We start from the raw sequence: 23,273 nt of genomic DNA, 5'->3' as shown, positions 1-23,273 counted from the left end.
AGAGGCACGAAGACCAAGTGAGTCTGAGAAGTGAAGATTGAGTCTTTGAGGTCCCTTGGCCACGTCCAGCCAGCCTGGGGGTTGGCCACTCACCTCGTTCAGGGCTCTGAAAGGCAGGAGCTAATGCTGATTATTCTCTGAAACTGGCAATATGGCACTTACTCAACATTCACACCTGTAGTGTGAAGTGTTTCACTGAATTCTGAGGGAAGCTGAGTAATTGTAGACATTTGGGTTTCCCCAGATGGAGTCCAAGTGTAGTCATGTTGTAGTTAAAATCTCAGTATGCCTGATCTCTCCTGCCTACCAGGAGGTCCAGCCTTGTCTATCGTTTCTCTCCCCCAATATGTCCAAGAACCCCAGCGGTCACTACAGGTACCTGGTAATGCTGGATGCTCATTTATCAAGGGTTTACCATGTGCCAGAGTCAGACATGACTGAAGCGACTTAGCAGCAGCAGCAGCAACCATGTGCCAGGCACAGCGCTAAGCACTTTTCATGAGGGAGGGCTGTCATTCTCATTTTTCAGTCAAGAAGATGGGACCCCAGAGGCATTAACTCACCTTGGGGAAGATGCTGATAGATATCCATCAAAAGCTGTCTTCTCAATTCTCTATAAACATAGGATTCAAGAGGGAGAAGACATATGTACACTTCTGGCTAATTCATGTTGATGTAGGGCAGAAATGAAACCAGTATTGTAAAACAATTATCCTTCAATTAAAAAGAAATACCTTAAAAAACTTGATAACTTGATTGGAAAAAAAAAAAGGGAAGATTATAGCCAAGCACAGAGCTGGACCACCTTTCCCAGCCTCGCTTGCATTTGCGTGTGGTCATGTGACCAAGTTCATGCCAGTGGCATCTCTGCCTCTTCTGGGTCCTTTAAGAGAGTGGGTTCCCTCCCCCGCGTTCTCTTTCCCCTTCCATTTTCTGGGTACGGAAGACAACAAGATCCAAGGGCAATGGAGCCACGGGATAGAAAGAGCCTGTGTGTGTGCTGGTTGCTCAATCGTATCTGACTCTACAACCCCATGGACTGTAGCTTGGATTCTTCAAAGTGGAGAATATCCTGCCAGCCTGAACATCAACTCAAGGCTATTAAGTGAGCAGGAGAGAATTTCTGTCATGTTAAGGTTCAGAAAATGTAAGATCTGTTTGTTCAAACAGCCTAGCCCAAGCTAAATTTCAATGCTCAGAGCTGTGGCGGAGCTGGGACAGGAACCAAATTGTCAGACTCCAGGGGTGTCAGCTGTGATGTGCTCTGGTGTATGGCCTTGAAGTTGGCTCTACAAGCAATGACACTCCCACACCAAGCTTCAGTCTTTCTTCCATGTCTGCTGGCCTCAACCACCCTCAGCTGCTAGGAAGTTCAGTGTCAGGGGTTCAGAGGGTGGGATCGGGGCCATTTCACAGCTGCCACCGTGAATCCATGGAGCTGCACAGAGCACAGACAGACCAGCTAGTGCTGTTGATCAAGCTGGGATTTCTAGTTCAAACCTTGATGTTCTCAAAGGTCAAGGCTGCCACCTGCCACCACGGCACAGTTCCTCCCTAGGGTCGATGTCTGTGAGCCTCTCCCAGACCACACCGCTGCCTTCTTCAAGACATCTTCCCAGCAGGTGATCCACAGCAAGCCTGCCTGGACCCCCAGGCACCTGCACACAAGTAGCTTAAGTGTTCAGATGACTGGGGTGGGGACCACTTTGATCACCTTTGCACATGCAACCGGAGCACCACTCCTGTCTGCCCACTGCCTTCACTGCTGAATCATATTCTCCACTCGAGGACCCTATTTCCTCAGGAAAGTGACAGTAGCTCAGTCGTGTCTGACTCTGTGCGACCCCATGGACTGTAATCCTCCAAGCTCCTCCATCCTTCGGATTCTCCAGGCAAGAATACTGGAGTGAGTTGCCATTCCCTTCTCCGGGGTGTCTTCCCCACCCAGGGATCAAACCTGGGTCTCCTGCATTGCAGGCTTATTCTTTACCATCTAAGCCACCAGGGGAGCCCATAGTTATCCTCATTTCTGGTGTCCCTTCCTGCTTTCCAGGTGGCTCAGAGGTAAAGAATCTGCCTGCAATACAGGAGACACAGGTTTGATCCCTGGGTGGGGAAGACACCCCAGAGAAGGGAATGGCAACCTAACTCCAGTATTCTTGCCTGGAAAATCCCAAGGACGGAGGAACCTGGCGGGCTATGGTCCACAGGGTTGCACAGAGTCAAACACGACTGAGCATCCACACTGCACTTCCTGCCTACAGATGCCACATTTCATGAGATGTGGTTTCCGAGCTGGGAGTCCCGTTTGTCCCAGGGCTCCTCAGCCCCTGTAGGTGAGGCTGGCAGGTATGAGGGCTCTGCACAGCCACCTGCCACCTGTCCTTGAGTACCAGCCGGGTCAGGGTACCCATGGATTGGGGGTGGATGTGTATGGTCCACGCCCACCCCGGCAGCTCCAGTCCAGCTAATGTGGCCCGTATATGGAAAAAGGAAAACCCTGAGACACCAACCCACACCATGCACATGGGTGGCAGATGTGGGCTGAAGGCTCTGTTTTCAGTGTATCCCATGGATGGTGGGCACAGCAGATGCTCATATCTTTCAGATCCCTTCCCACCTTCATACCCAGCCACCCCCTGTGAACTTTCACTCCCAATAGCGCCAACAGCTCCTCTTTCCTGGAGGACAACCTTCCTGCTGCTGGAACCTGCTTTGCCTTTGTGTGGCCGGAGCTGCAAGTGCCTGGGAATTCCTGACCCTGCTGGGGGCAGCCCTTATCCAATGGCTGATGCGTGGCCGGGGAGTGGGGTTGGGGGCAGGGGTGGGTATAAATAGTTCTACTCCTTTCCCCCACGTGGAGCCTCTGAGTAAGCCACAGTTACCTTTTGGGCTGCCTTGTTTTCCCCTCCTCCCCACATTCATATGTTAAAGTCCCAGCCCCTAGTCCCTCAGAATGAGATCTTATTTGGAAGTAAAGTCATGGCCGATGTAAATATTTAAGATGAGGGGTAGGGTGGGCCTTGAATCCAGCATGACTGGTACCCCTCTAAAAAGGGGAAGCACGCACACAGGGAGAATACCATGAGAAGGATGGCGTCATGCCGTCACAAGCCTAGGGACCACCAGCAGCCAGGAGAGGGGCCCGGACAGACCCTTCCCTGGTGCCTTTAGAGGGGGCCTGTCCCTATCGACAATCGACAATCTTGACCATGGACTTCTGGCTCCCGGACTGTGAAACGGATAAAAAAAAAAACATCTGTTGTTTAAGCTGCTCCATTTGTGGTACTTCATTGTAGCAGCCCTAGGAAATTAACTAAATTAATGAAACTAAAAGACGCTTGCTCCTTGGAAGGAAAGTTATGATAAACCTAGACAGCATATTAAAAAGCAGAGACAACACTTTGCCAACAAAGGTCTGTAGAGTCAAAGCTATGGTTTTTCCAATCGTCATGTATGGATGTGAGAGCTGGACCATAAAGAAGGCTGAGTGGGGAAGAATTCATGCTTTCAAACTGTGGTGCTGCAGAAGGCTCTTGAGAATTCCCTGGACTGCAAGGAAATCCAACCAGTCCATCCTAAAGGAAATCAACCCCGAATATTCACTGGAAGGACTGATGCTGAAGCTGAAACTCCAATACTTGGCCACCTGATCCAAAGAACCAACTCATTGGAAAAGACCCTGATGCTGGGAAAGGTTGAGGACAGGAGAAGGGGGCGACAGAGGATGAGATGGTTGGATGGCGTCACCAACTCAATGGACATGAGTTTAAGTAAACTCCGGGAGATAGTGAAGGACAGGGAAGCCTGGCGTGCTGCAGTCCATGGGGTTGCAAAGAGTCAGACACGACTGAGCGACTGAACAACAGGAAGATAATACACCTTCTGTGGGACTTTACCTAATATCTCATGTCTGCCTGGTCTTCCTCCCTCTGCTCTAAAACCTCACATTCATATGAATCCTTGTCAGTGGGTAGGGTCTGCTTCTGGGGAGTCCCACCGTAGACGGTGGGTTTTTTGTTTGTTTTTATTTCTGTTATGGTTGTTGCTTTGTGTTTTATTTGGCTGCACTGAGCCTCTGTTGCTGTGCATGGGCTTCTCACTTCAGTGGCTTTTTTTGTTGCAGGGCACGGACTCCAGGGCACGCGGCCTTCAGCAGCTGCAGCATTCTGGCTTAGCATCCCATGGCATATGCGATCTTCCTGGACCAGGGATCAAACCCAAGCCTGCTTCAATGGCAGGTGGATTCTTAACCACTAAACCACCGGGGAAGTTCCAAGACAGTGGGTTTCAAGCGGAAGCAAACTTTTCGGGAGCAGACAGTGAACAGAAATGAGCAAACTCCTGGGTCTAGGGGATCTCATCTAGAGGGGGACAGCCCCCGCTCAGCTCTGCCATAGGGGATGGCAGGCTCCACAATGCCTGAGTGCCCAGTTTCTCAAGAGAAACCAGATATAAGGATTAAAAAAAAAAAGTGACATCTGATTTTTAAATATTGGTAATTAATTTCATAGACTCCATCTGTTGGCTCTTTTCAGTGACACGGGTCTGACCCAAACATGCCTGGAGACCAAATTCAGCCCCCTGGCCAATGCCATGCAACCCTGGGTCAAGAGCTTGACTGCAGAGCCCAGCATTACAGGATGAGCAGAACTCCGATCAAGAGGCAGGAGACTTGAGATCTGTTTGGGGTTTTACCACGTGTTTGCTGTGCCCCTGCTCTAAAAACCTCTCTGAGCCTCAGTCTCCCCATCCATAGAATGGACACAGTCCAGCTTGTCTCCCGGCGTGGTCATAGAACAGACTGACAATTTATTCAGCATACAGGAGAGGCCAGCAATGTTCTGAGCACATAGTAAATTATTAACTCTTTCACTCTCCCCATCAGTCCTCAGAAGGAGATGTCACAAGTATCCTCATTTACAGGCAAGAAAGCTGAGGCTGGGAGATTTAATAACTTGCCCAAGATCTCCTGGCTGAAAAGCAGAGGAGCTGAGCTTCGAATCCAGTCAAGCTGCGAGTCTGTGTTCTCAGCCACCGCACTTGGCTGCCTCTCAGGACTCATTCACATATCTTACAAACTGCCTTTTGTTGTTCTTTTGCAAGCGAGGAGGCAGGAATGGAGGGGTGGGGCCCCTTGGCTTTTTCTTAAGGCTCCCTCTCAGCCGACAGCCGTTCCTAGGAGGAACTGAGCTGGGTTGATGCGGTGGTGCAGGCTTCCTGATCCCATCTGGAGCGGGGCCAGTGCTGGGTCCAAACAACTCTCAGCCCTTTTCTTCTCATCAGAGCATTTCCCGTAAGTGGTGGCTTTCTGCCTGCTGGCTCTCTGACCTGCCAGGGCTGGCAGCCAGGCGACACATGGGCTTCTCCTCCACGAGACCCATGCTTCTGAACTGGAGCCTGGGCTACCCGGCCCCACTGCCCATCCCATTCCAATCTGAGTCCGTGATGCATGCGTTTCTGGGAAAAACTTGGATTCAGATCATACCCGCCCAGCAGGGAGTGGAATCCAGGCTTCTGTTTGCCCTGACCCGAAATATCTTCTGCACAGTGGGCAGATATCTGCTGCCTGGCACATTCCCCAGAGTCTCTCATCTCTTCATCGCTTACTCACCAGACACTGTTCCAACGTCCACAGTGTGCCTGACACTGTCCTCAGTGGACAGAAGGGGCGTCTGTTTTTATTTTTTAAGCTTTTTTTTTTTTAATGTGGACCATTTTTAAGGTCTTCATTGAATTTCTTACAATATTGCTTCTGGTTTATGTTTTGATTTTTTCACCATGAGGCATGTGGGATCTTAGCTTCCTGACCAGGGAAGGAACCTGCACCCCCTGCATTGGAAGGCGAAGTCTTAACCTGGACCACCATCTCAGGGTCACCTGTTCTTACGGAGATAATATTCGAGTGGTGGACAGGGGAGGAGAAAGAAACCAAGATAATTAGACGTAAGGAAAGTGCTAGAAAGAGGACAAAACATGTCTAGATTCCAGACCCTAGAGAGGGATTGAGCGATTGGGTGGAACATGGGCTGGGAGTCAGTGAAGTCTTTTTGGAGAGAGACCTCAAAATTTCAGTCCTAAGAAAATCTGGGGAGATAGGGCACTCCTGGAAGGGGAAAGAGCAGGTGCAAAGACCCTGAGGCAGGAAGGGGATTGGTGCTTCTGGAAATCTTAGACTCTGGCCCAGGGTTCCCAGAGCATGATGGGTGGAGGAGGGTGAGGCAGAAAAGATCAGTAGGCCCCCACCAAGCAGAGTCCACTGCGGCATCTTCTCTAGCGTGGGCAGGACACAAACTGGACTTCCAGCTGCTGGGAGAGAGACCAGCATTGCAATCTTCCCTGCACTGCACCCATGGGAGGGACCCGCCAAGCTCCCAGCACTCCAACAGGAGGCCAGAGCTCAAGATGAGTACCAACCACCGACCGCTCTCCCTGAAACAGCCCTGCCGTGAACTTGACATTTCTGCCGCTGGCCCAGTCCTTGAGAGGCCTTCCTCTCTGGCCTGTTTACTGACTCCTCCACAGCCTGGAGAGATGTCAGATGGCTTGGGAGGCCAGGCCGGACACATCAAAGCTTGCCTGTCCCTTTTGTCCCCTGCTTTGGAATTTCCTCTCTCCGGGGAGTGGCCTGCTGGCCTAGCGAAGGCCTCCCTTCTCATTCCAGGTGAAAGCAGAGACCAGAGCAAAGAGCAAGCTTCTGGCACAAAGAGGCAGCCTCAGTGGACTTGAGAGAAGAAGGCCTCCGCACGGTTAAGCAGTCAGCAGGGCTCATGCGAAAGGACACGCAGTGGCCCAGCTGCAGGAAGGAGCGAAAGCATCCAGCTCTTTAATTCTCATACCTCCCCACCAGGCAGGGGCCCGTGTCATTAGGACACTGCCATTGGCTAAACAGTCGCACAGCAGGTAAGTAACTCTCAGACCTTGCCAGGCCCTAAGCCCTGCAGACTTTCTGCTCTTTATCTTGTGGGTTAAGGGTGGCTGGTACAGAGGGTTAAGCAGCGAGTAGAGGGTGTTTGATCAGACCCGGAGCTGGAAGAGGCCCTGAGCTGCCCCCATTCCCCATCAGGCGGGAGCAGGGGCAGGAAACAGCAGCCCCATGCCTGTCTTTCCCAGGCCAGCAGCCTCATCTCACACTCAGCCGGGCACTCCTGCTGGATCTGCCTACCTGGCGCCTGGCAGTGCCCCTGCACCCCCCTCCCAAATTGGGGCACCAGATCTAACAAGTAAGAATAAGGGAGCCTGGTGGAATTGAACTGGAGGTGAGAAACTTTTTAGGATAAGTGTGTCCCATGCAATATTTGGGACATGACAGCGACCGTGTTAGTCGCTCAGTCATGTCCAACTCTGCGACCCCATGGACTGTAGCCCGCCAGGCTCCTCTGTCCATGGGATTCTCCGGGCAAGAATACTGGAGTGAGTAGCTGTTCTCTTCTCCAGGGGCTTTTCCTGACCCAGGGATCGAACATGGGTCTCCCACATTTCGGGCAGATACTTGACTGTCTGAGCCACAAGGGAAGCCCATTCGGGACATAGCTATACTAAAAAATTACCGGTTGTTTATTTCAACTTCAGGTTTACCTGCTGTCCTCTACTGCATCTGGGGACCCCATGGCTCCAGGCCCCCGAGGCTGCCCACTTGTTCCCATGCCCTCACCTTCCTGCTACCCCACAGAAGCTGCGTCCACTTCACAGACCTCCTCCCACCTGACCCGGGCCCTGTCCCTCTCCAGCCATGGCAGGTGCCCAGGAAGGCAGGGCAGAGAGCCGAGGCGGGGAGTAGGCTCCTCCCGTGGGCTGCCCGTGGGGCGCCCACACACCTTCCTGACGGCAGTTGGAACACAGAGAGGAGTCCTTGGTTTCTATTCAGATGGACCTCAGCTGTCTGGGCCTCTATTTCCCCATCTGTGAGATGGGTTGGGAGAGAATCGCTGTCCTACACACCCCCGGGGCCTTCACTCACCTGCTCCTCCACTTCCTCTGGGTGTGAGTCTAGACACAGTGTCCTTCCCTCCCAGCACTGAGATTCTAGTTCTGAGGGAATACGAATGACCAAACAGCAAGCAAGAGGGATGAGTTAGGGGGCACATGAAAAGTCCCTCAAGAACTCAAAACAGAGACAGCAAAGGTGTAGAGACGGTAGCTGGGTCATTAGGCTGGGCGTCTGGAAGGGAGGCTTAGAGCCTCCTTGTTATCAGCACCGCGATAAATCAGTGTGTGCACGAGGAAGCACTGATGCAGAAAAAAAAAAAAAAAAACAGCCTGTGCAAAGGCCCTGAGGAAGGAAAGACCCACGTGGGTATGTTGTAATGACTGGTGGAATCTGGCCAGCATGCAGATGCAGAGTGAGCCTCTGAGCTGAAAGAGGGGAGCTTGTCCTGTCCTGCAAAGCCATACGAGCCAGGGTGGGAGTTTGGGGTCCACCTAGTGGGAGGGGGAAGGTGGGAACCACTTACCTGAGGATGGAGACCCAGGTTTCCTGCTCCCACCTCTGTACAGGACAGGGTACAGCTCTGGCAGCAGAAACGGAAGGGGTGGAGGGCCCTGGGAAATCTGTGCAAAGTGGAAAGATAAGAGGGCCTGGGAAAGATCTTGTTTTCTGGGGACTCTGATGAGACTCCTGTAACAGTCTGTAGATAAGGCCTAGTCCTTGCTGTTTACCTGGCACCCAGGCTCTGTCGCAGGCTTCCCTGGTGGCTCAGATAGTAAAGAATCTGCCTGCCAGTGCAGGAGACTGGGGTTCAATCCCTGGGTGGGGAAGATCCCCTGGAAAAGAGTATGGCAACCCACTTCAGCATTCTTGCCTAGAGAATTCCATGAACAAAGGAGTCTGGTGGGCTATAGTCCACAGGTTGCAAAGCTGTCGAACATGACCGAACCACATGCTCCGTATGTTCTGACTGAACACACAGCTCTGTGCCAGCCCCTACCTTGCAGTGGTATTTCTTTGGCAAATCAGCTGCCACTGGGGGAGAGCTTGTGGGGTGCAATGCCCTACATAGCAGTCTGAGAATGTGGGGTCCCCCACCCCCAGGGAAGCCACAGGACACAGATCATGAGAAGATGCAAAAGACCAAGGGTCTGGGTCCTCCACAAACACATTGTACGAGAGGAGAGAGGAGAGGAACCTTCTGGTTTAGAGATCTATCTCTGTAGAGGACTTCCCTGGTGGCTCCGTGGTAGAGAATCCACCTGCCAAGCTGGAGAGGCAGGTTCGATTCCTGGGTCAGGAAGATCCCCTGGAGGAGGAAAGGGCAACCCACTCCAGGATGCTGCTGCTAAGTCACTTCAGTCATGTCCGACTCTGTGTGACCCCATAGACAGCAGCCCACCAGGCTCCCCTGTCCCTGGGACTCTCCAGGCAAGAACACTGGAGTGGGTTGCCCTTTCCTTCTCCAATGCATGAAAGTGAAAAGTGAAAGTGAAGTCGGTCAGTCGTGTCCGACTCTTAGTGACCCCATGGACTGCAGCCTACCAGGCTCCTCCGTCCATGGGATTTTCCAGGCAAGAGTACCGGAGTGGGGTGCCATTGCCTTCTCTGCCACTCCAGTATTCTGGTGTGGAAAACCCCATGGACGGAGGAGCCTGACGGGCTATTGTCCATGGGGTCACAAAGAGTCGGACATGATTTAGTGACTAATTAACAACAGTCTGCATTACTCACCTGCATGGCATGGCCCTGCTTGGGGTGGGACTGGAACAAACTATGGGAAATAAAAATATTTATGAGACAATCAGGGAATGAACCCTGACAGGATTTTGGATACGATCTCTAACACAAAGGATGCAATAGAAAGGATGCTAGGTATGATGATATTGAAGCTTTTAAAAATGGACATAAAATTTGAATACTGTACAATTCATCCTTTTAAAGTGTAACATGCAGTGAGTTTTAGGATATTCCCAAAACTGTGAAATCATCACCACTATCTAATTCAGGAACATTTTCATCACCCACAAAAGAAACTTTGTAGTAACCAGCAGCCATCCCCTTGTTCAGTTACTCAGTCGTGTCCGACTCATTGTGGCCCCATGGACTGCAGCACACCAGGCTTCCTTGTCCTTCACCATCTCCTGGAGTTTGCTCAGATTCATGTCCATTGAGTCAGTGATGCCATCTAACCATCGCATCCTCTGTCATCCCCTTCTCCTCCTGCCTTCAATCTTTCCCAGCATCAGGGTCTTTTCCAATGACTCAGCTCTTCTCATCAGATGGCCAAAGTATTGGAGCTTCAGCTTCAGCATCAGTCCTTCCAATGAATATTCAGGGTTGATTTCCTTTAGGATTGACTGGTTTGATCTCCTTGCAGTCCAAGGGACTCTCAAGAGTCTTCTCCAGCATCACATTCTTAAAGCATCAATTCTTCAGCACTCAGCCTTCTTTACAGTCCAACTTTCACATCCATATGTGACTACTGGAAAAACCATAGCTTTGGACTTTAGTCTGCAAAGTGATAATGTCTCTGCTTTTTAATATGCTGTCTAGGTTGATCATAGCTTTCTTTCCAAGGAGCAAGTGCCTTTTAATTTCATGTCTATAGTTACTGTCAGCAGTGATTCTGGAGCCCCAGGAAATAAAATCTGTCACTGTTTCCACTTTTCCCCTTCTATCTGTTATGAAGTGATGGGACTGGATGCCATGATTCCAGTTTTTTGAATGTTGAATTTTAAGCCAGCTTTTTCACTCTCCTCTTTCACCCTCATCCAGAGGCTCTTTAGTTCTTCTTCACTTTCTGCTGTTAGAATGGTATCATCTGCATATCTGAGGCTCTTGATATTTCTCCCAGCAATCTCCCTTAACTCAATGAAGCTATGAGCCATGCCGTGCAGGGCCACCCAAGACAAATGGGTTATAGTAGAGAGTTCTGATAAAACGCGGTCCACTGGAGGAGGCAATGGCAAACTACTCCAGTATTTTCGCCCTGAGAACTCCATGAACAGTATGAAAAGTCATCCCCTAGCCCTTGGCAAACACTAACCTGCTTTCTGTCTCTATGGATTTGCCAATTCTGGAAATTTCATATAAACAGAATCAGGTAACATGTGCATCCAGCCTCTTTCACTGAGCCTCATGTTTGCAAATTTCACTGAGGCTGTAGCAGGTATGGGCGCTTCACTCTGTTTTTTTTTGCTGGGTCTTCATTGCAGTGCATGTAGGTTTCTCTAGTTGCGGTGCCGGGATTTAGTTGCCCCACAGCATGTGGGATCTTAGTTCCCTGACCAGGGATCGAACCACATCCCCTGCATTGGAAGGCAGATTCTTAACCACTGGACCACCAGGGAAGTCTTCACTTCATTCCTTTCTATTGCAAAAGATTATTCATCATATGGATAGTGTGAGTTTTGTTTATCCTCATCAACTGACAGACATTTGGGCTGTTTCTATATTTGGGCTACTAAGAATGATGCCTGTCTGAACATTCCTGTTCAAGGTATTTTATAAACATGTTTTCAGTTCTCTTGAGGCTGTACTTAGGAGTGGGATTGCTGTGATTTTGTTTTTCCAAGAGTCCATTTTCAGAGCTATGCATCAGAGTATTAAAGTGAAACGATAAGATGCTGGGGTTTGCTTCAAAATCATACAGAAGAAGGGGACTTTCTCTGGTGGTCTGGTGATAAAGAATCTGCTTTCCAATGTAGCGGACATGGGTTCAATTCCTGGTCAGGGAACTAAGATCCCACAAGCTGCGGGGCAACTAAGCCTGCCTTCATGATGAAACAAACATCCGGCACAGCCAGGAAAAGAAAAAATCATACAGAAGAAGGAAATAGGTCAATACAAAAGGAAGAGCTGGTTTGAGAATTTTGAACCAGGACAAGTACACAAGTGTTTATTACGCTGTTTACATTTGTTTCAACCTGGGCATAAAAATTCTTTTCAATGCTGAGGCTCAGTTCAGAGTGACTTCCCTGTCCTCCTTTTGAATTCCCAGATGATCACACTGTAGAACAGAAATGTAATGCAAGCCACATGCGTCATAGGAAGTGTGCTCCTAGCCACATCTAGAAAAGTAAAATCAGGGCAAGTTGATTTTAATTGCACTTTAACCCAATACACAATCATTTCAGTATGGGAGAAGTTTCAAAATTATGAGAAAATACGTTACATCCTTTTTGCCTACTAATCCTTTAAACCCCGGTGTGTATCTGATGCTGACAGAACATCTCCATCCGGTCTTACCCCATTTCAGCGGCTCCATAGTGCCTTCCCAGGCTGGACAGGGACATTTGTTTGGGGCATTGAGTGGACTTTTCAGACAACTTTTGTGCCTTTTTTTTTTTTTTTTTAATTTGGTTGTTTTTATCCATCTACAGTTTTCCCTGGTGGCTCAGTGGTAAAGAATCTGCCTGGCAATGCAGGAGACAAGGGTTTGATCCCTGGGTCGGCAAGATCCCCTGGAGGAGGGCATGGCAACCCACTCCAGTGTTCTTGCCTGGGAAATCCCATGGAGAGAGAAGCCTGGTGGGCTACAGACCATGGGGTCGCAGAGAGTCAGGCACAACTTAGAGACTAAACACCACACCATCCATCTACAACTGGAATGTTGGCCCGAAGAGGGCAAGAACCTTGTGTGTCTTGCCAAGTGCTATGGCCCTGTGTCTAGACCAGTGTATCCAGCACGGAGCAGGTGAGGGCTGAGCAAGTGAAGAACCCAGGAGTGTGCAAGGCAATGCATCTCTGCCCATTTCACAGATGGGGAGTCAGAGGCCCGGGCACAGCTGGGGCCCATATGGGTAGAAATCCAGGGCTCACCACAGGTACCGCCACCCCCCAGCAAGGTGGACGGAGATCCTGAGAGATGCCCCCAAGAAGGGCTCATCTCCTCCCTCGGCCCTCTGCCCTGCCTTCCCGGGTGCCGGCTGTGGCTGGAGAAGGACAGGGCCCAGGTCAGGTGCGAGGAGGCCTGTGAAGTGGGAGCAGCTTCTGGGGGGAAGCAGAAAGGTCAGAGGCCCAGGGGCAGGTGGGCAGCCCCCTGGGTGGGAGCCCCCGGCTTCACGGGCCTGGATGCACTCTGACCTGGAGCTACAGGGTGCCAGAGGCAATGGAAGACACCAGGTAAATTCAAAGTTGAGAAAACTGATAATTTTTTTAGTTGTAAGTACATCCCCAAAATTGCATGGGACATACTTATACTAAAAAGTTAGTTACCTCAAGGTCAATTTCACCAGGACTTTTATTTATTTTTATTGAAATATAGCTGATTCAAAATATTATGTTAGTTTCAGGTATACAGCAGATTCAGTTACACGTTTTTTTCCATTATGGCTTATGACAGGATATTGAATATAATTTTCTGCATATACAATAGGACCTTGTTCTTCATCTATATTATATATAGTAGTGTGTCTCTGCTACCCCCCAACTCCTAATTTTTCCCTCCTCTAGTTCCCCTTTGGTAACCTATGTCTGTGAGTCTGTTCTTGTCTTGTCCCAAGTTCATCGGTATTGTTTTTTATTTTTTAGATTCCACTCATAAGTGATAACATATGATATTTGTCTTGCTTACTTCTCTTAGTATGGTAATCTCTAGGTTCATCCACACTGGTATAGAATGCATTATTTCATTTGTTTATGATTGAGAGAGTAGTATATATATCACATCTTCTTTATCTGTTCATCTGTCGAGGGACGAGTAGGTTGCTTCCATGTCTTGGCTATTGTAAATAGCGCTGCTATAGACATTGCTGGAGAAGGCAAGGGCGACCCACTCCAGTACTCTCGCCTGGAAAATCCTGTGGATGGAGGAGCCTGGTAGGCTGCAGTCCATGGGGTCGCTAAGAGTCGGACACGACTGAGCGACTTGACTTTCACTTTTCACTTTCATGCATTGGAGAAGGAAATGGCAACCCACTGCAGTATTCTTGCCTGGAGAATCCCAGGGACAGAGGAGCCTAGTGGGCTGCCATCTATGGGGTCGCACAGAGTAGGACATGACTGAAGCGACTTAGCAGTAGTGGCAGCATCAACATTGAGGTGCCTGTATCTTTTTAAATGGGAATTTCCTCCAGATATGTATGCCCAGGAGTGAGATAGCTGGATCATACGGAAACTCTATATTCAGTTTGTTAAGGAACTTCCACACTGTTCTCCACAGTGGCCGCACCAATTTATATTCCCATCAACATCGTAGGAGGGTTCCCTTTTCTGCACACCCTCTCCAGTACTTATTATTTGTAGATGTTTTGGTGGTGGCCATTCTGACTGGTGTGAGGTGACGCCTCGTTGCAGTTTCGATTTGCATTTCTCTAATAATTAGTGATACTGAACATCTTTCCATTGACTTGTTGGCCATCTGTATGTCTTCTTTGGAGAAATCTCTATTTAGGTCTTCTGCTCATTTTTTGTTTGGGCTGTCTATTTTTATTTTGAGCCGTATGAGCTGCTTCTTTATCTTGGAAATTCAACCCCTGTCGGTTGCATCGTTTGCAAATATTTTCTCCCATTCTGGAGCTTGTTTCTTCCGTTTGTTTTCAGTTTCTTTTGCAGGGCAAAAGCTTATGAGTTTGATTAGAAATTTATTTTTGCTTTTATTTATATTGCTTTGGGAGACTGACCTAAGAAAACATTGATATGATTTATGTCAGAAAGAATTTCGCTGTGTTCTCTTGCAGGCCCCTGACTCTTACTTGCTAGGTCTGGTAACCCGACGTGGGGGAAAGCAGGGCCACTGCCAGGTGCCAGGGGGGCGGATCTTAGGCACCAGTGGGGATGCCAGGCCGAGAAGGTGAGAAGGGGCTGCTGCTCCCCATGCCTGAGAGGGGATGAGGGCAGCTCAGCGCCTTTGCCAGCCCCAGGCCTGATCACACACACCCTCCCCACACTCACTACTTAACCCTCTGTGTCACCCACCTTTCTCCTGCAGAATAAAGAGCAGAAAGTCTGTGTGGCTCGGAGCCCAGCATAGTCCAGTCAGGCCGACCTCCCACCTCTCCCAGCCAGGCTCTGGACACCCACGTTTGGCCATATCAATCCAATCCAAGCCTTTGCTTTCCGGTCCAGGCCTGTGGGGTCCTGTCTCAGGCAGAGGGCCATGCAAGGTACCCTGTTCTGGCTGCAGTTTGTCCCAGGAACACACAAATTGGGGAATGGAAGCCCTGTGGGCTGGGCGGCACACACAGGACCTGAGCCTCAGGCCAGAGTCATTCCTTCTGCTGAGGGATCTCCACCGTAACCGGGGGACCAACAGCCGCACATATAGCTACCCAGCCCACAGGGGTTCCTTGGGCCCCAAGTTCCTCTCCTGATGACCACAGGCAGTATTACCAGGGCCACCATTTCCTGAATCCCTACTCTGAGCAAAGCACCTAACATGTGTTTTCTCTAGTCCTTGCATCATCCCAGCCAGGTGAGGGGAGGTGTGGTCTCTTTTTACAGATGTGGAGACTGAGGCCAGAGAATTGAAGCCTCCTGCCCCAGGCCACCCAGCCAGGCAGTGGTGGAACCACGTTCCCAGCTGGGTTGCCTGACTCTACAGGTCCACCTCCAAGAACCATCCAGAAGCCAGTGCCTGCCTAAGCCTGGAGCCCTTTCCCTTCAGTTGTTCTGGCTTCAGTGCTGGAAGCCACACTGCAGGAACCAGAGCTGGGGGCTGTTTCTCAAAGCTCTGTTCCCTAAGCCTCTCCTGGGCCAAGACAAGCAGAGGTGACTCAAGGCAGGATTCAGTGGTCATATTCAGTGATGCTGGTGTGAGGGGAGATGGTCGTGTTTCCCAGAAGTCTCTGAACCCAAGGATTCCCCACTGTCCTTATTAAAAGCAGATTCCTGGGAATGGCCCTGGAGCTTCAGGGGCCCTGGAATCTGCATTTAACCTGCAGCCCCAGGTTACTCCATCTGCAATGCAGGAGACATGGTTTCGATTCCTGGGACTGGAAGATCTCCTGGAGAGGGAAATGGCAACTCACTCCAGTATTCTTGCCTGGGAAATCCCATGGACAGAGGAGCCTGGGGGCTACAGTCCATGGGGTCACAAAAGAGTTGGACATGACTTAGTGACTAAACAACAATTATATATCCATATATATGTGTGACCATTTCTACAGTTATCAGCCTTTCAAATAATTTTGGGCTTCCCCTGTGGCTCAGTGGGTAAAGAATCTGCCTGCAATGCAGGAGACACAGGAGACATGGGTTTGATCCCTGGGGTGGGAAGATTCCCCGGAGGAAATGGCAAACCACTGAAGTTTTTTGCCTGGAGAATCCCATGGACAGAGGAGCCTGGCTGGCTACAGTCCATGGGGTCACAAAGAGTCAGATACGACTGAGCATGCAGAGCCCGGTTAAACCACCGCAGCTGGTTTCAAAGCCACTGATGAATTTTCTGCAGAATCCTCGGGCTCTCTGCCCACTATGAAACTCCACAGGCTGACCCTGCAGAGGATCATCCAGGTGTGGGAGGAAGAGAGGGAGGGCGCTTTCCCCAGAGTCCCCAGTTCTGGCCCCCACCTCTGCACGCTCAGCCGGTGGCCCCCTGAGGGCAGCTCAGGAGCCCGTGGCTTCCACGTGGTGGGGGCTGAGACTCTTCTCCAGGTACCCCTAACCTGAGGACTGAGAATGACAGTTTGACCCCAAATGGGGCTTCCAAGGGGGCTTTCCTACCTCCTCACCTCCTTGAGGACTCTCTGAGCCCCAACTTAACAGACACCAACAGCTGGTGATTCTCAGAATCAGAGGAAAAGCCCCTAAATGTTCTGTAACGGCTTCTCACCCTCACCTGCCCTCTGCTGTGGTCCCTTGTCTCCCCTCCCCCTGTTATCCCTCCCAGGCAGTTGTAGCCAAGCTGGGGAGGGCAGCTTAGGGTACCCTAGCCTCTCAGTATGACACTCTTCTTTGCCTGGAGCAGGCTTTGGGCTGGAAGAACCAACAGGCTTTTCTAGAAAGCCAGGCTTTGGTGGTGGTTTGGTTGCTAAGTCGTGTCCAATTCTTGGGACCCCATGGACTATAGCCCGCCAGGCTCCTCTGTCCATGGGATTTCCCAGGCAAGAATACTGGAATGGGTTGTCATATCCTTCTCTGGGATCTTCCTGACCCAGGGATCAAACCAGCATCTCCTGCACTGCAGGGATTCTTTACTGTTGAGCCACCAAGGAAGCTCTCTGGTGGTTGAGATCCTTACAGTTCAAAGGGTGGTCCAGAGGCCTGCAACATAAGAATCACTGGAGTGCTGTTATCAAGCCTCTCAGGCCCCGCCCAGACCCCCTGACTCCCAAGACGGCATTCCAGGAGAAAGTACCCTCCCTCTGCACACAGCTGACAGACCCTTCGTGGGATCAGTTTAGGTAATGGTGGGGGGGGGGTGCCTGCCCAAGGCTCAGAGCTTAGGTGCCTTCTTGCACCTCTGCTCCCTACCTCTCCCTCCTGGCAGCCACCCACCCCTGCAGGGATCAGCAGGGAGTGAATTGTGTCGGGACCTTGGAAACCACCAGCGCTTTTCTGAGTCACCAGGGATGGAAGACAGGTCCCTACTGCCCATGGCGGGAGGGCAAAGGGCAGGACTAGGGCCTTGGCATAGAGACTCTTTGACCTCTGCTCCTATGTGGGTGGCCAGGAGGAGGCGAGGGCAGAAAGTAGAGGGGAGTGACCCTGTCCCAGGCCAGGAAAAGCTATCTGGTGACAAAGACTTCCTTTGTGGGAGATAACTGGGAAGGCTTTTATATCCATTTGTTGTTGTTGTTACTGTTCAGTTGCTAAATCGTGTCTGACTCTATGGGACCCCATGGACTGTAGTCAGCCAGGCTCCTCTGTCCATGGGATTTTCTGGGCAAGAATGCTCAAGTGGGTTGTCATTTCCTTCTCCAGGTAATTCTTCCTGGACCAGGGATTGAACCTGAATCGCCTGCATTGGCAGGCAGATTCTTTACTACTGAGCCACCAGGGAAGCAGAAACACTACTATTACTGCTAATAATAGTTACATTGTCCACAGTGTGTGTCTGGCACCAGGATGAAGGCAACGTCACGGTAGGCGGCAGTGGGACCCACGCCACAGCTGCAGCAGATTCACCTGTTAAAAGGCAGAATCCGGAACTCCACTCCAGGCCTTAGGAATCTCCGCGGTTGGCCTGGGAAATTGTTTTTAATTAGGGCCCTAGGGAATTCTTTGGGGTCGAGTGGGGAAACACCGGCCTTCTCCAGCCTTGAGAGAGGCTGCCCAACACTGACATTCATTCTTGCACTCGCTCCCTCCCTCGGTCGACATCTATGGAACATCCACCTGGTTCACTGACCCACTCGCTCTACTGCTCGCAGGATCACCGATCTGGGTTCCCGAGTCCGCCTCTGAGCCCGAATCGTCCCCTCCCTGCCGCCGCTCCGTCTTCACCCTCCATCCTTGCATTGGGCATCAGCTGTCTCTCCTAGGCGGTGTTCCCAGAGAGCCCGGGCAGAGGGACCCTCCCAAGCCCCGCCCCGGCCCGGGCAGTCGAGCCCACCTCCCCCGCTGGCGACTGCGCTCTGGGGCCCGCGCGCCCCGCCCCACCTGATACCAGCGAGGAGGCTGCACCGGGGGCTCGGGCTCTGACCCCCACCCCACCGCGTCCCCGCGCCCACCGCCGCTGCGCGCCAGGCGTCCCAGCCCTTCCGCAGCGAGAGGTGCAGCCGGAGGCTGGGTTGTGGGCTCCAGGTGGGCTCTGGGAAGGATGAAGCAGGTAGGGCCGCGGGGATGCCGAGGATGGGAGGGTGGTGGCAAGGATGCTGGGAGCCTTCCGGAGGGCTAGGAGAAGCTGGGAGGAAGAGGAGGAGGGAGGGGAGGGATGCGGGAGCCGGGGCTTGGGCCTGCGCTGGACCCCAAGTGGGCGGGAGGGTGGAGAAGGGGAGGGCCCCGCCCGCAGAGAGGGTCGTGGCCAGAGGGCCTGTGCACCGCTGGGAAGGGCCTGTCACTCGTCATTGATGTCCCCAGGCCCTGGTGGATGATACCGAGGATGTGTCCTTGGACTTTGGCAACGAGGAGGAGCTGGCGTTTCGGAAAGCCAAGATCAGGTGCGTTCTGACCCGGTAGCTGGGCAGGCTCACTCAGTGCTGCAGATTTATTCATTCAGGTTCATTCATTCAGGATGTACTGAGTACCCGGTGTGTGCCAGACGTCGGGCTCCCAGCACACCCAGGACAGACTGGACAAGGTCCTGCCCTCCTAGTCTGTGGTCTTGGGGGGAGGGGACTAACAGGTGAACAAAGATGTTAACAAGATAATTAGTGTGAGAAGAGTTGGGAAGAAAACAGGCTGATGAAAGAGAAAGCCACTGGGGAGGCTAGCAGCCTTGTGCTTTTAATTGTGATGATGGAGAAGACTCTGGAGAGCCCCTTGAACTGCAAGGAAATCACACCAGTCAATCCTAAAGGAAATCAGTCCTGAATATTCATTCATTGGAAGAACTGATGCCGAAGCTCAAATACTTTGGCCGCTTGATGCAAAGAGCCCACTCATTGGAAAGGACCCTGATGCTGGGAAAGGTTGAAGGCAAAAGGAGAAGGGGACAGCGGAAGATGAGATGGTTGGATGGCATCACTGACTCAATAGACATGAGTTGAGCAAACTCTGGGAGATAGTGAAGGACAAGGAAGCCTGGTGTGCTGCAGTCCATGGGGTTGCAAAGAGTCGGACACAACTGAACAACTGAACTGAACTGAGTGATGAGAGGCAGCCAGTCACGGGAGGCTCTGACCAAAACCTTCCTTGAAGAATGAAAAGCAGGTTTAAGGGCCCAGGGCTGTGTTTGGAAGGTCGAAGGAAAGCCACTGTGTCTGGAGGGTAGTGGGGGAGAAGACAGGGGTTGGCAGGAGGCTGGAGAGGTGGACAAGGGCTTGAAGTTTTATTCTTGGCCCTCTTTCAACTCTAGCCAGTGAGATATTGTTGTTTTAGTCACTCAGTCGTATCCGACTCTTTTGCGATCCCATGGACCTTGGCCCACCAGGCTCCTCTGTCCACAGGATTTCCTAGGCAAGAATATGGCAGTGGGTTGCCTTTTCCTCCTCCAGGGGATCTTTCCGACCCAGAAATTGAACCCAGGTCTCCTGCATTGGCAGGCAGATTCTTTACCATCTGAGCCACCCGGGAAGCCCCCAGCCAGAGGTAGTGTTGGCTTAAAACAACAGAGATTTATTCTCTCACAGTTCTGAAGTCCAAAATCAGTTTCACTGGGCTGAAACTAAAGTGTCCACAGGACACACTCCCTCTGGAGGTTCTAGGGGAAGATCCGTTTCTTGCCTTTTCTAGCTTCCGGTGGTTTGCCGGCTGGTGACTCCTGCTGCTGCCTCTCAAGACGAGCACTGTAGCATCTTGAGCCTCACTTTTATTTCACATCGCTTTTTCCTCTGTAGCAGTCTCCCTCTGCCTTCCTCTTACTGGGTTACTTGTGGTTGCATTTTCGGACCCACTTGGATAATCCAGGGTAATCTTCCCCCCTGAAGATCTCTAATTTGATCACACCCACAGAGGCCCCTTTGCCATAACAACTTAGTCACAGTCTCTGGCGGTCAGGGCCCTGGATTGAGGGATTGTTCAACCTACCATAGTGACCTACGATTGTCTTTACGGAAAGTTACTGTGAGAGAACTGGAATCCTGGGATATCTTCTAGATCATCTAAACTCATGTGTTCAGTGTTGTATTTTTTTTTAATTTAGTTGGAGGATAATTGCTTTACAGTGTGATGCTACTTTTTGTTGTACAACTACATGACTCAGCTGCAAGAAGAGATACATCCGCTCCCGTTCAGACCACCCTCCTTTTGCCCCAGCCCACGCCTCTAGGTCATCACAGAGCACCGAGCTGAGCTCCCTGTGTTCTACAGCAGTTTCTTTCTAGCTGTCTGTTTGACACATGGTAGTGTAAGTCAGTGTACTCTCCCAATTTGTCCCACCCTCTCTTTCCCCCGCTGTGTGCATAAGTCCGTTCTCTATGGCTTATGTCTCTATTTCTGCCCTGCAAATAGGTTCAATCAGTACCATTTTCTAGAGTCCATATATATGTGTTCATATATGATATTTGTTTTTCTCTTTCTGCCTTAACTTCACTCTGCATAACAGACTCTAGGTTCATTCACCTCACTACAGCCGACTCAGTCTTCATTGAGCTCCTCCTGTATGCCCACGTCTGGGCTGGTGGCTGGGGACACGTGGTGTACAGGACACACCGCCTACCTCCATGGCGTGGTCTGGTCTGGAGCAGGGATGGTCAGCCTTGACACTGCTGACATTTGGGGCCAGGTTCCTCTTGGTGGTGAGGATGTCCTGTGCATTTCGGATATTTAGCAGCATCTCTGGCTTCTGTTCACCACATGCCAGGAGCATCCCACCAGTGAGGTCTGCAGACAGTGCCAAGTGTTCCCTGGGAGGCAAACTTTCCCCGGTTGGAAACCATTGGTGTCGGGGTGTAGGGTATGGGCATGTCCATGGCTGTTATGATTCAATGTTTTAAATGCTGGGATTTCAGAGGGGGAAGGAGAGGGTGGGATGAATTGAGAGAGTAGCATTGACACAGGGACTTTATCAAATGTAAAATTAGATAGCCCATGGAAATCTGCTGTGTGATACAAGGAACTCAAACTGGGGCTCTGTGACAACCTCAAGGGGTGGGATGGAGTGGGAAGTGGGAGGGAGGTCCAAGAGGGAGGGGACGTATGTCTGCTGCTGCTGCTGCTAAGTCGCTTCAGGCGTGTCCGACTCTGTGCGTCCCCATAGACGGCAGCCCACCAGGCTCCCCTGTCCCTGAGATTCTCCAGGCAAGAACACTGGAGTGGGTTGCCATTTCCTTCTCCAATGCATGAAAGTAAAAAGTGAAAGTGAAATCACTCAGCCATGTCTGACTCTTCGAGACCCCATGGACTGCAGCCCACCAGGCTCCTCTGTCCATGGGATCTTCCAGGCAAGAGTAATGGAGTGGATTGCCATTGCCTTCTCCAACATATGTATACCTGTGGCTGATTCATGTTGATGCATGGCAGAAGCCCACACAATATTGTAAAGCAGTTATCCTCCAAATAAAAATAAATACATTTAAATATAAAAAAAATAAATGCTGTGATTGGCAAAAGCTTGGGCATTTATGCTGGCCAGGGGAGAAAGTGACAGCTAAGCTGAGGCCAAAGGATGGGTAGGAGTTAACGAAGAGACGTGGAGCGAGCACACACAAAGGCTTAGAGGGGAGAGCAAGAGCTTAAGGAGTTGAGACTGGTTTACTGGAAAGTAGTTTGAGCAGAGGCTCAAGGGCAGAAGGAATCACGAAACAGAAGCTGGGAGCTTGGGCCAGGACACTGGCAGGGCTGATGGGGGGAAGTGGAGGGGCACAGAGGAGGCAGAATCAGTCAGTCTTGGTGGTGATCAAGATGTGGGTGCAGATGGGGATAGTCAAGGGTGATGCCCAGCCTTCTGGCCTTGGGACCCAGGTGGAAGGGCACTTATGTGGGAAAGATGTTGAGTCCAGGGTTGTCTTTGTTGGCTTGTGGTGGAATGCTCTAATGGCCAGGTTTGATTGGCTGCAGGGCAGAGAGGCTGGATCTGATTGGGCAGGGGGAGGTCATGTGGGCTGCATTCAGAGATCTGGGAGGTAGCAGGTTGTGGACCTGTGTGTGCCTGAGAGCTTCCAATCCCATAATCCTCTGCTGTGCCCAATGCACATCTCTGGTCCAGCCCTGGACCTGCCTAACTGGATTCCCACAGGATGGGCATCTCTAGTTGATTCTGATGCTCAAGAATATACAGAAGATATCATTTATATATGGGATCTAAAAAAAGAGGGGGGCGGGTACAAATGAATGTATCTACAAATCAGAAATAGAGTAACAGATGTAGAAAACAAACTTATGGTTACCAGGGGTAAGAGAGTAGGTATAAATTGGAAAATTGGGATTGACATATACATAGTACATATATAAATATAAATATTATCATTAATAGGGCTTTCCTGGTGGCTCAGATGGTAAAGAAGCCTCCTGCAATGCAGGAGACCTGGGTTCAAACCCTGGCTTGGGAAGATACCTGGGAGAAGGAAACAGCAACCCACTCCAGTGTTCTTGCCTGGAGGATTCCATGGACAGAGGAGCCTGGTTGACTGCAGTCCATGGGGTCGCAAAGAGTCAGACATGGCTGAGCGACTTCACTTTCACTTTTCACTTTCATACACTGGAGAAGGGAATGGCAACCCGCTCCAGTGTTCTTGCCTGGAGAATCCCAGGGACGGGGGAGCCTGGTGGGCTGCCATCTATGGGGTCGCACAGAGTTGGACATGACTGAAGCGACTTAGCAGCAGTAGCAGCAATGTCCTCAACGTTCACCACGTTCTAT

The 23,273-nt window shown here is 50.9% G+C and overlaps 1 protein-coding gene across 1 annotated transcript in view; it reads left to right on the top strand.

Annotated features, from left to right (window-relative positions):
• The first annotated feature begins 5,906 nt into the window (after positions 1-5,906).
• The window catches only part of TVP23A (trans-golgi network vesicle protein 23 homolog A (S. cerevisiae)), a 44,457-nt gene continuing 27,090 nt past the window's right edge, over positions 5,907-23,273 (top strand). The window contains exons 1-3 of the mRNA XM_010850660.1: positions 5,907-6,903; positions 17,921-18,641; positions 18,893-18,972. Of these exons, the coding sequence (XP_010848962.1) occupies positions 18,633-18,641; positions 18,893-18,972 (89 nt within the window). The 5' untranslated portion in view covers positions 5,907-6,903; positions 17,921-18,632. The remainder of the gene's footprint in view (positions 6,904-17,920; positions 18,642-18,892; positions 18,973-23,273) is intronic.

Source organism: Bison bison, unplaced genomic scaffold (genome assembly GCF_000754665.1).
Source record: "Bison bison bison isolate TAMUID 2011002044 unplaced genomic scaffold, Bison_UMD1.0 scf7180017864293, whole genome shotgun sequence".
Taxonomy (NCBI): Eukaryota; Metazoa; Chordata; class Mammalia; order Artiodactyla; family Bovidae; genus Bison; species Bison bison.
Note: the sequence above shows the minus strand (reverse complement) of the source record. Positions and strands in the feature narration are given on the sequence as shown.